The 12923-nt window shown below is 42.6% G+C and overlaps 2 protein-coding genes across 3 annotated transcripts in view; both read right to left on the reverse strand.

Annotated features, from left to right (window-relative positions):
- The window catches only part of FH (fumarate hydratase), a 32933-nt gene extending 20637 nt beyond the window's left edge, over positions 1 to 12296 (reverse strand). Inside the window, exons 1-3 of the mRNA XM_072141165.1 lie at positions 12043 to 12296; positions 1331 to 1465; positions 538 to 648 (exon numbers count right to left, since the gene is read on the reverse strand). Of these exons, the coding sequence (XP_071997266.1) occupies positions 538 to 648; positions 1331 to 1465; positions 12043 to 12267 (471 nt within the window). The 5' untranslated portion in view covers positions 12268 to 12296. The remainder of the gene's footprint in view (positions 1 to 537; positions 649 to 1330; positions 1466 to 12042) is intronic.
- On the reverse strand, positions 3720 to 6928 carry LOC140121495 (uncharacterized). 2 transcript variants are annotated; one of them, XM_072141163.1, is made up of 2 exons: positions 4433 to 6928; positions 3720 to 4354 (listed from the first exon to the last, which is right to left on the reverse strand). In XM_072141163.1, the coding sequence occupies exons 1-2, from the start codon at positions 6926 to 6928 to the stop codon at positions 4058 to 4060; spliced, it is 2793 nt and encodes a 930-aa protein (XP_071997264.1). In that variant the 3' UTR covers positions 3720 to 4057. The 2 variants fall into 2 exon arrangements, with proteins under 2 accessions (XP_071997264.1, XP_071997265.1); XM_072141164.1 differs by having other exon boundaries at positions 4267 to 4354; positions 4815 to 6928.
- Positions 12297 to 12923: the final 627 nt, after the last annotated feature.

Below are 12923 nucleotides of genomic sequence, written 5' to 3' on the forward strand. Positions count from 1 at the left end.
ATAATAATATATATTTTTTTAACTTTTTTATTTTTACTTGCACTATTTTTCAGACTCCCTAGGGTACTTTAACCCTAGGTTGTGTGATCGATCCAACCATATACTACAGTATGGCAGTATATGGGGATTTTCCACCTCATTTATTAAAATGTGCAAATCGGTCTTTGAAGCACCCAAGGCTGTTATGACGACCGATCTAATTGCAGCCGCCGGAGGCGATCGGCAAGATAACACCCGCTAATGGTGCAAGAACCGATCGCGGGTGTTACCAGTAAGTCATTGCTGCAATATGCAGCAAATACTTACCTGCAAGGGAGAGGGCTCAGCCCGTGAGCGTCAGCATCCTTTAGTAAGGGGTTAAAACCCTATAGTAAATAGCCGGTGCATCATATCATACACGTAACAAAAAATGAAAACACCCGTCATATTACTTTTGTTAACCTTGCCTCCAAATGGAATAAAGATTCTCAAATACCGTTTTCAAAACAGTAAACATAACTTTACATTTTTCTACAATGTCAGTCAATTCATGCTTACCTCATCAGCAGCTTTCATAATATATTCAGCAATTTTGGGGTCAAGACCATAATCCTTATTTACTTCAGCTGCTGCCTTTTTTAAGATCCCAAATGCTCTGATAACGGGTATCTTAAAAAATAAATAAAAATAAAAAGTGCTTTTAGAAGGTATGAAACAACATAAGTGTGGCACCAGCAGAAAGATCAACGGTTATCGGTACTGTATTTTTCGGCCAATATAAGACTTTTTGGCAGAAAAAAAATCTTCCTAAAAAGTGGCTGCATTATATACAAAAGGGCAGGAGGGTCCAGACATGGTTATTACCTACAGGACCTGGAGTGATGTCAGAAGCATGCTTCCTACATCACTCTAAGCCCTCATGCTGCCGAGGATGGGGCAGAGAACTTAGAGGTTGAGGATTGGGACAGGGTAAGGAGAAGAAGGGCGGTGGCTTTTGTTTGTGTGTTTGTGCGTGCATAACAGAGTCCAGTGTATGTAGCAGTGCACAGTGTGCTCCTATTCGCGTGCATAGCGGGGCTGTGCGTGCGTGTGAATGAATAGATGGATGGATGTAGTGGGGCTGCGCACTCGTGTGAATGGATGGAAATCAGCGCGTGGAAAGCTCTGGACGCAGCGTGTCCTGTGCGACCAACGGGGATATTTTTAATTGGTGTAAAATATATTTTTCCTTTTTTGAAAACTATTAGTGGTAGTGGTAGGTAGTGTTCTATAGTCTGAAAAATATAGTATATGTTTAAAGTGCTGTGATTGTTTGCTGCAACTCCTGTTTATACTTTAGCAGAGTACTTACTGGCATCCGCTCAGTCACACCACCAATTTTGAAGTTCATCGTTGACCGAACAGTTTGTGCTCCATAATATCGATCGTTAGGAACTTTAAGTTCACCGAAAGTGTCATATTCAATTCTATAAGAATCAGAACTGGCCTGTAATCAAAATGTATTAAATAAATTAGTGCTATACATATTGTAAACCATCACTTGGTAGAGAGATTGATGGGCAGTATGTCTCTTTAAGGTTATTGGTCTCAATGTTTTAGGGGCCATGATATTTTAACTGGACTTTAGGTCCAGGGTTTAGATGTTGCAGGATTCCTGGCTTAATGGCTCATCTTCATACTTCATTACCTGTGTTATAACCTGGAGATGGAGATGTTTTCAGATTTGCTGTTGTTCTAAAGACAAGACAAACTGCAGGTCCTGGACTACACAGCGGGAGCAAAAAGCCAGAAAAGCTGGGTGAGAACCATTGTTGGACTATCCCTTTTGTACTGCTACCCTGAAATTTATATTTTGTTTTATGCTGAAAAAAGCTTGTTGAGTTCCCGTTGGAGTATGTTAAATAAATCTGGACTGTTATTTGGACAAACCTGTCTGTATGTGAATTTGTGCTAGACAACAAGTCTGTCTGAAGGGTCCCATTTCCCAAAGCATCAGGGGTAACATCTCATCATACATATATTTTGTTAAAAAACACAGGAAAAAAAAAAAAAAAAAAAAGAAAAAAAAAAGAAAATAAATAATTTTTAATCATAATCAAAAAGCCCTGTAAACACCAACAAGTCACTATGCAAAAAATAAGCCATATTGACAAAAAGACTTCTAAAGTTATGGCTCCTAGAAAGCGACAAAACAAGAATCCCTCCCCCCCCTACCAAACGGATTCCATTACTCAAATGAAGATTTTTTTTTTTTTTTAATTAAAACTTTATAAATTTGATTTTTCAGTGTGTGTATTGACTTAAAGAAAAAAAAGCTAATGTTATTTAGGGTCCACAATAAATGTAGACATTTTTCTTAGAAAACAATAGATTTGCATTCCTGTTTTAAAGAACCCGAGGGTGCGATCACACATACCACTAGCGCTGCATTTACAAACACAACGTTAGGGTACAGGGGTGGACCTTGGGCCGATCGCATAAGAGTTTCTAGGTTTTAATTCAAGACACTGGTTTCTGGATACGATTGCATGCGTTTCCACAGAAATGCATAGGTGATCTGGACGAGGCCCTCTCCCCTACTCTAGCGTTGTGTTGTGCTGTAATCTGTGCTTGTTATGTTCTGGAACAGCAGCATTTGAAAGACTATCACTTTTTTTTTTAATTATTCATGTTAGGCTGAGGAGCTTGTGTAATTTGAATTATAAAAAAAAAAAAAAAAAAAAAAAAAAAGGGATTTTCTTGCAAATACGGCGTTCCAGCAAATAAAATACCTTTTAATGCCCACCTTCCGTAATCCAAAACTTCTGTATTTTTTCATTTACAGAACTGCATGAGGCTTGTGATATACAGGACAAAGTGTACTTCCATGTGTCAGTATATATTTCTTTACAATGTACTGGGAAGCTGGGTAACAAAATTTTAGTTGACCAAAAGCAGAGAGGCCATGTTCTAACAGGCTTGGTGGAACCCTATGGAGGGTCTGATTGGTCATGCATTATTTACATAAAATAATTTTAAGCACAGCACTTAAACAAATTACACCTACTGCGGGACGTAGCTGAGGGTGTCTGCTGCATAATGTAGCAGACACCCACCCTGTATGGAGATCAAGCCCATGAGCACTCTCCATACCGCTTCAAAGGGTGAGAGTAAAGGAAAAATTCTCCTCCTTTCCCAAGAATGTGTATATAAATATCAAAATACAAAAATAAATATTTAGTATGGCAAATCCCTTTCCAAATGAAAACCTTCTGGTACCATTCCCAAAATGTCATCAGCAATTGGCCTAATAAACTACTACCAGTATATTGTCAAGCAGCGTAATACCTTCAATTTTTGTTTCTTTCATAATCCAATGTGGTGGCATCATTCTCAAAATCAACTTTGAAGTGAGATGTAAATTGGTTGTATAAAGTCACAGAGGAGGAGAGTTTAACACTGAAGTCAAGGTGGGGAGCACTGAAGGCCTCCTCCTCTGTAATTGACATCCTGCATCAGACCTTCAGGAGATCTGGTTAATGATTCTGAACCATCAAAATTACAACAAAGGGGGCTTTGAGGAAATAGCTAGATTTCAGTGTTAAAATCTCTGCCTCCTTGACCTTATATAACCAGTTTACATCTCACTTCAAAGTAGATTTTCTGGATGATGCCACCACACTGGGTCATGAAAGAAACATAATATTGAAGGTGTTCAGCTGCCTGACAAAAGAATGAATTAGTTACTCACCGGTAATTCCATTTCCATTAGTCCACCATGACGGCCCACCTGGAGGATGCCCCTTGACCTCTGTAGGGACAGGAAGAAGAGAGGTTAAATTCCCCTCCCCGCATCCTCCCGCCAGTGACTTCAAAATAACCACACTGAGGAAGATGCAACAATGATTTATTTATATGTTTTCATCACATACAGTTTCATCATTGTGAATACCACATAACCTATAACAAGCAAGGGAGGGAAACTATAGGCCGTCATGGTGGACTAATGGAAATGGAATTACCGGTGAGTAACTAATTCATTCTTTCCACTTCGTCCCCCATGACGGCCCACCTGGAGACTTACAATATGAGTAGTCTTTTAGGGAGGGATCACTGCTTGAAGCACTTTTCTCCCGAAGGACAGATCCTTCGAGGAGGGCAAGTCAAGTCTATAGTGTTTAGAGAAGGTAGAAGAGGAAGTCCAAGTTGCTGCTTTGCAGATCTGTTCTAAGGAGGCCCCTCTTTTCTCTGCCCAGGAGGTGGATACGGCTCTTGTGGAATGTGCCCTTATTCCTGATGGTACTGGAATCTCTTGGATGTCGTAACAAGAAGATATCGCCATCCTTAGCCATCTAGCGATGGTTGCCTTGGACGCCTTCCTCCCCTTATTTTTCCCCTGGAATTGGAGAAATAGGTTAGAATCAACTCGCCAGGATTCAGTTATTTCCAAGTATCTAACGACAGAACGCCTTACATCTAGAGTGTGCCATTCGCGTTCTCTTTCTGAGGACGGATTCTTGCAGAAGGAAGGTAATATGATCTCTTGACCTCTATGGAACTCCGAGACCACCTTTGGGATGAAATTTGGGTCCAGTGTGAGAATAATTCTATCATCAAGAACCCTCATATAGGGTTCCTTGATAGAAATTGCCTGGAGTTCACCTAATCTCCGTGCTGAGGTGATTGCTACCAGAAAACCTGTTTTTAGTGTCAGGTTTTTTACACTAGCAGAAGAAATTGGTTCAAAAGGCTCCTTAATTAAAGCATTTAAAACCAGAGAAAGATCCCATGAAGAAGTCCTTTTAAGGACCTGGGGTTTTAATCTAGAGGCTGCTAGAATGAATCTTTTCACCCACCTGTGCTCGATGAGGGGTTGATCGAAGAACGCACTTAGGGCTGATACCTGGACCTTTAGAGTACTTGTGGAAAGTCCCAACTCCAAACCCTTTTGAAGGAAGTTAAGAACCTGCAAAATATTGGGGTTAGATTGACATGGTGGATTATCTGCACAGAAAGAACAAAACTTTTTCCAAATCTTGTGATAAATGGCAAAAGTTACAGGTTTTCTACTTGCCTTCAGGGTGTTTATAACAGCAGAGGATAGTCCTTGGGACTTCATATAGTCCGATTCAGGATCCATGCTGATAACTGGAGTCTTCCTGGATCTGGATGGGATATTGGACCCTGTACCAGGAGATCTTCTGACACTGGTAACATGACTGGGTCCTGAGTGGACATCCGCTTCAGAATTGGGTACCAGCTCTTTTTGGGCCAATTTGGGCACACAAATATGGTCTGTGTCTTCTCTAGATAAATTTTCTCCAATACTCTGGCGATCAGGGGAATAGGGGGGAAGGCGTAGGCGAGAGTGGTGTTCCAAGGGTGGGAGAATGCATCCAGACGATCTCTTGTCTCCCCTTTTTCTAAGGAAAAAAAGTGTCGACACTTGGAGTTTCTTTTTGTCGCAAACAAGTCTATTTGAGGTTCTCCCCAAAGAGAGGATAGGTACTGGAATATCTCCTCTTTTATGCACCACTCGTTGGGAAGTATTTTCCTTCGGCTGAGGAAATCCGCCCTGGTGTTCTCTGTTCCCTTTAGATGGGTAGCCGAGATTGATAGGACATGGTCCTCTGCCCACAAAAATATTTGCCTTGTTAAGGACATCAGTAATGGGGATCTGGTTCCCCCTTGCCTCTTCAGGTATGATACTGTCGTGGTGTTGTCGGACAGTATCAACACATGATGTCCTGCCAATTGGGCAGTGTTTGAGCTGAGCACTTCCCATACTGCCCTTAGTTCTCGATAGTTGGACGACCTTCTGGAGATCTCCTCTGTCCAGGAGCCCTGCGATAACTTTTGAGGAAGCACTGCTCCCCAACCGCTCTTGCTGGCGTCTGTCTGTATGGTGATATACGGACTGTTCCTCCAGAAGATTCCCCTGTCTAGATTTGTGTCCATCAGCCACCACTTGAGATCTTCCTTGACTGATGCGGGGATTGATACCTTTTTGTCCAGTCCCTTCGAACTCCTGTTCCAGGATCTTAGAACCCATTTCTGGAGAGCTCGAGTATGGGCTTGGCACCAGGCCACTGAGGGGATGCATGCTGTTAATAGTCCTAGGACCTTCATAGCGCCCCTGATGGAGATAAGAGACCTTCTCCGGAACCTTCTTAACTCCTCCTTGATATGAGCCCCCTTTTCCTGTGGAAGGAATGACATTTGTAAGCATGAGTTTAAATTTACTCCCAGGAATTTCTTTACTGTGGCTGGTGATAAATCTGATTTTGGGTAATTTATGATCCAGCCTAGTTTTTCTAAAGTTCCTATTGTGATGTTTCTGGAAGAAATCAGGTTCTGTTTGTTTTGTCCAATAACCAGCAGGTCGTCTAGATATGGAACAATCAGTATGTCCTGCTGTCTTAGGAACGCCACCACCTCTATCATCACCTTGGTGAAGGTTCTGGGGGCTGAAGATATGCCAAAGGGGAGTGCACGAAATTGAAAATGTAACGTGGAACCCCCTGGAGAAAGGACAGAGAACCTTAGGAACTTTTGTGAAGACGGGTGAATGGGGACGTGATAATATGCGTCCTTTAGGTCTATAGTGCACATTACAGCATTTTTGTGGATAATGTGAGTGGCAGACCTTACCGACTCCATCCTGAACTTGTTGTAGACGATGAAGTCGTTGAGTCGTTTCAGGTTGATTATCAGCCTGTTCGATCCGTTCGGCTTCTTTACAAGAAAAAGAGAAGAATAAAATCCTTGCTTTTCTTGTTCCTGAGGAACCTGGGTAATAACTCCAGAAGACAGTAAAGATGATATTTCTTGCCAGATTAGATAGTGGGACATTTCTGATGTATGGGGAGGGGGTGGTAGGTAACTGGTAGGAGGAAGTTTCTTGAAGTCTATCTTGTATCCTTGAAGAAGGATGTCTAGAACCCAAGGATTTGAGGTGATTTTTAACCATTCCTGTCTGAACTTCAATAATCTTCCTCCTACTATGGCGTCACTGTTTCTTGTTTCTGTTGGGATCGGATGATGTTGAAAAGAGAAACCCTTTACCTTTTCCTCCTTTCGGGTAGCTCCAGCGACCCCTTTTCCCTTTATCTTTGTATTCTTCTCTTTGGCTCTTAAAGTCCCGAAAGGGCTGCTTCCTGGGTATTGGCTTATTCTCCGGGAAACCCTTTCTTTTATCTGATGCCCTTTCCAAGATGGTGTCAAGTTCAGGGCCAAAGACGAATTCACCTGAAAAGGGAAGACCACATAGCTTTGTTTTTGAGCGGATATCCCCACTCCACTGCTTCAGCCACAGCGCCCTTCTTGAAGCATTTGTCAGGGCTCCTTCTTTTGAAGAGAACCGTACACCTTCAGCTGCCGCGTCTGCTAAGAAGGACGTTGCTGATTTTAATAGAGGGAAATTCTCCAAAATTGTAGTTCTGGGAGTTCCTTCTTTAATATGAGATTCGAGCTCATTTAGCCAATACAGGAGATTTCTCGCGACTGAGGTGGCCGTTAAATTTGATTTCAGACCCCACATGGATGTTTCCCAAGCTTTTTTCAGCAGAGAGTCAGATTTCCTGTCCATGGGGTCTCTAAGCTGCGCTGCGTCTTCAAACGGCAGGTCTGTCTTCCTTACTATTTTAGTAACCTGCACATCCACTTTGGGACAGGAATCCCATAGCTTAGAGTCTTCAGGCTCAAAGACCAATCTCTTCCTAAAGTTTTTTGATATAAGGATCCTCTTCTCTGGTTCCTTCCATTCCTCATACACTAACTCTTTGAGGGTGTCATTTAAGGGAAACACCCTCTGGCGCTTTGCTTTTAACCCACCAAATAGCTCATCTTCTTTAGATTGGGGTACGACCACATCCTCAATTTCTAATGTCTGTCTGATGGCCTTCAATAATTCATCCAATTCATCTATTGGGAAAAGATGTCTGGATTCAGTAGATTTTACAAAATCCTGGGGATTTAAGGAGTCTTCCGTTTCTATTACAGAACAAGAAGGAGTCTCTGAATCACTTCCTGCTCCGGATGGTGACGACCCCAGTTCCAATCTGGGCTTTTTACACGGGGGAGCCCTAGATGTAGCAGCGGCAATAGATGAGACCACCTTCTCCTCTATGAACCCTTTGAGCTCGTCTAGGAAGGATGATTTCTCCTCTCGCATGAAGTTATCAATACATACTTTACAGATTGGTTTCTTATATGAATCTGGCATAGAATGGTTACACATGTTACATTTTCTGGTCCTGGTTTTATCCGATTTCTCGGGTCTTTCAGGCCTGCTAGCCTTATCCCCCTTCTCCTCCTTGCCTTTCCCCTTAGACCCCAGGTCTTTTTCCTAAAAGGCAAATATAGGAGACTAATAACCCACAACATTGCATACATAGTGGCAATATCCCCTGCGATTAGCCCACTTACGGATACTGGAGGGTGCAGGAAGATTGGGTTAACTTCGTCAGTCATAGTAGACAGCGGAAGATTTAGATGCAGATACTGGAGCCGTAGTCACTTGAACAACTAGACCTCAGATCATAGTGATCTACCTGCTTTAAATACCTTAATGGGGAGCCCATCCCCCTTTGAAGCGGCTGCCGGTCCGCGTCCCACGGCTCCCAGTGATGCTGCGCGGTTTCCCCGATCACTTCCGGTCGCGGCCGGAAGTCGTCATCAGACTACGGGCTGCTGGGAAGTGTAGTTTTCTTCAGCCGCGCGCGCGTGCAATCGGAACTTGCGGCGCGGCGGCCCTGTCAACGGACCCCCAGACGGCTACAGGGAGGACCAGGATCGACCGAGAGCCGGGGCCGCCGGGATTTCGCCGTGGACGGCATACCCGTGAGTAATTCTTCGTCCCCCCCCCCCCCACCTGGAGGAGAGAGGGCACCTCTCTATGACCTGCCTCGGTAGGGACAGGAAGAACACTGGCGGGAGGATGCGGGGAGGGGAATTTAACCTCTCTTCTTCCTGTCCCTACAGAGGTCAAGGGGCATCCTCCAGGTGGGCCGTCATGGGGGACGAAGTGGAAATACTGGTAGTGGTTTATTAGGTCACTTTCTGCAGACAACCGCTTATCCCTTCAACCTCTTAACGCCGAAGCCACTTTTCACCTTCCTGACACGGCCCATTTTTTCAAATCTGCCCTGTGTCACTATACAGGGGTTAAAACAAAATCGGATGCAATTTTTTGGCTAAATGAATGTGTTTTTCAAAAAATGTACAAATTCTCAGAACGCTCCACAAAATTTGATACCCAATCCCTCCCGCATATATACCCCATATGTGGTGGTAACCTGCTGTATGGGCACACGCCAGGGCATCGAAGGGATGCTGCGATATGTTTCTAGCCCCGTCACCCCAGAGGACGCCACGTATGTGGCGAAACATGTAGGGGGGGGGGGGGGGGGGCGTTAGTGTGGAACAAGTTTTTAGTTAGCAGGCAAAGTGGTGTGTGGAATCCATTATCAGTGTGTGTTGGCAAGGGAAAGAATAGTATAACCTATATGGTACAACAGTACCGAACTGAGGCTTAATAGAGGTCCTGGTACCAACACTGTGGATACATCCAATCTATATGCTGGGCTCGTTGAAAGTGACGTTAACTGTCAAATAGAGCCACTATAGTAGTTACTAAAGTACCAGTGGAGCACATGAGATGGAGTACCAATTAGTTGACATTGATACTATATCTATTTAGCAACAGTTACAATATTGTTACAACCTCACAATGCTTAAACTAGCAGTATAAGATTGACACCTGCTGCTGGAAGTCAGAACTTTGATACTAACTGTTTACAAAACAAGCATTATTGTTACAATCTCATAGCACTGGAAACAGCAATATAAGATTGACATCTACTGTTAGGAGACATAATCCGGGTACTAAAACCTCAGGACACTGCTGCCCAATTACAGAGTGAGCACTCTGAACCACACAAAGAAGTCTCCACAACGGCCTGCTTAATTTTAACCCAACATAGAAACGGTCCATACCAAAAAACCTTTCTTTTGGAAATTACATATTGCTCTTAAAATTGTTTAATAAAAGTGAAGTTTTAATTGACAAATGAGTTTCAGTGAGGCTTATATGCCTTTTTTGTAAATAGTCTCATCACATTCTACAAAAATGAGAGGACACAGAGCAGATATGAAAAAATAGGAAGGTGCAAAATTGTCAAGTCGTTTCAAGCTTTATTAATAACAATTTTCAAACAGGAAAGGCCAAAAGAGTCAGAGGCAGGGATTTCTCACAAAAATTCAGGGGTACTTCTACAACTAAATCAAGTTACAGTGAAAATCAGGGGGCATGACTGGAATAATAACGTAGACTTGGTTTTCAAAACTAATACCCTTTAATTCGGAACATAAAGAAATCAAACAAAATTGTGATGATATTTTATGTTAAATAAATCCATTAGTATTGGATGGTCTTTACTCCACCCTCCAATTTCATATAGAAATCTTTTCTGCCAGATGTAATGAATCCAACGGAACAAAAGAAACACCAGTTGAATGCTCTATATAAAGACCTGCTTTTAACTGGAAGCAAAGCCCTGTTCATCCACAATTGACTTTCAAAGGGTTTAGAATGTGTTAATGTTTCATGTTTCCAAACTTTGAAGCTTCCATATTGTGCAACATGCATAATTTTGTTTGCTAGGGCAGAGGACATCTGGAAAAACATTTGGAATCAATAAATCCTGCTCTTTGCTCATAACAATAAAAATAGACTTTGGGGTTGTGGGAGTCTGCTATAAGTTTACAGATCATTCCAGCAAAACTAACAACCCACCCCGATCTGACCATGACATCATGATAGCCAATCCTAAGCATGTTTACCAAGCATTTGGCTGGTTTGTATCTGTTCATTTTAATTTCTGGCAGTGTGAACAGCTGTAAACACCTTTATACAGCTGCTTGTGCTTCCAGAAATGAAGAAAAACGGATTCAAACCAGCCAAATGCATTGGTAAACATGCAAAAACGCATGCGTATTCAGTGTGTTTACGAAATGAACCAAGAACAGACGAAGAATGCACCGTGGTACAGAACCCTAGTGTACAGGGGCAGGCCCCGATCACATATGGGTTTCTATGGAAACAGAAGCAATTGTTAACCAGGACCTGTTGTCTTGCATTGTTTTAGTATTGTAGTGCAGTGTCTTGGACTTGAACCAGCGATCAGAGTGTCACTGGTTCAAGTCCAAGTTTGTATAAAGTGAAATAAAAAGAAAAAAAAAGAAAGAAAAAGTTTAAAACATTATTAAAATAAATAAAAAAAATTAAATATATGCCCCTAAAATTACACATTCCCATACAAACACTTAAAGTATAAGAAACACAAAATGCACTAACTCCCCCCCCCCCCACATATATGGTATGGCTGTGTCTGTAATAATCTGTATAATAAAACAGAATCCCTACAGAACCTGCACTGAACCAGGCTGCTAAAAAGAACAACTCTTCTCTCAAAATATAAGCCCTTACCCAGATTTGTAAGCCAAAGAGCATGCCTTTGAAAGATTGGTGATGCTACAATTAACTCTAAATTAGTTTTTATTGGGGAATTTTATTTTTCAGAAGCCATGTAAATAAGGTATTTTAGTAATCGTGGCAACCCATAAAATAAAAATTACATTTTTATGGTATGACGAACAGCCAAAAAAAAGCCTACCATTGAAAATGTTTAATTTTCTACCCAAAATAGATGTATTGTCCACAAATATTACAAATGTGTAGACTGCACATTTTGTTTTAAGCCCTATAAAACATCTAAGTGTGCTTTTACATTGGCTTTATTTCACATCAGTGATTTCTTATGGAAACATACAGATTGGGTCTCTCTTGCTGGCTTCTGTGACTTTTCACTAATGTCTTACTGACCCATTTCGCGTTGAGCCTCTCTCCGGCATCCATGCCAGAAGCCTGTCTTCTCTTTTGCCTATACAAATGAATCCTGACGTCTCATAGACAGAGCCCGGTGTGAATGACAGGCGCACAGGCCGGGTGACTGCAGTGCAGGATCTGCCCTAGAAGGTGACCTTTCCAGGAGACAATGTGCAGTGACAGGAGCTGTTTCTTACCATCCTCGCTTGTGGAGCAGTGACCGGTCGCCTGGACACCACGGGCTGCAGGAGCTTCCTCCTATGACAGGGGAAAGTCCTCAGACGCAGAAGGGAACTGAAATAACGATTCATGGCGAAATCCCCCGCACAGCCTCCACACTGCAGGACTGAAGCTTGCAGCGGCCCCGCCCAGCTCCTCCTCAGCAGCCAATCTGTGACAGGCGCGCGCCTGACGGCTGACATCTACTCTGCCAGGAGAGAATAATCGATCCTGATAAAGCGCGTGGCTTGTTGTCCGCTGTAGGCAGCGTGGCTCGTGCTCTGGTGTGTGGTGTTTCCGCTTAGTTCATAAGACTAGAGCTACATGAGGCTATTTTGAGTCAGCTTTATTTCACTCGTAGTATGGCGCCTTTTCTTTTTGGAAAACAAAACTGGCTCACTGACTTTCCTTATATTAAAAGAGGAAGCAGATGTTATACGGTATATATAGTTCCCTCTGGGACCTGCACTAATCTCAAGAAGAAGGAGGATTGCAAAGGTCAGATGTCATGGACACGTGCTCGCTATTTGTATCTATGCGAGTTCTGAAAATAACCAAGAAAATATACTCTGCTATTATTGCCAATGCCATACACTGCAATGGAGAGTGGAGATATAGTCCCAGAGGTGGGACCAGGGGCGTTGCTAGGGTCATAAAATATCCGGGGCACGGGCCCCTTTTTTTTTCACTATTTTTTAGACATTAACCCTAGATGGTCAGATCGTTCCTACCATATACTGCAATACTTCTGTATTGCAATATATGGCATTTTTGCACACTATACATTACAATGAGCCACAGGCTCATTGTAATGGATATGCAGAAGCCATGTATCCTCGGGTCAAACGAAGACCCGAGG

Source organism: Engystomops pustulosus, chromosome 3 (assembly GCF_040894005.1).
Source record: "Engystomops pustulosus chromosome 3, aEngPut4.maternal, whole genome shotgun sequence".
Classification (NCBI taxonomy): Eukaryota; Metazoa; Chordata; class Amphibia; order Anura; family Leptodactylidae; genus Engystomops; species Engystomops pustulosus.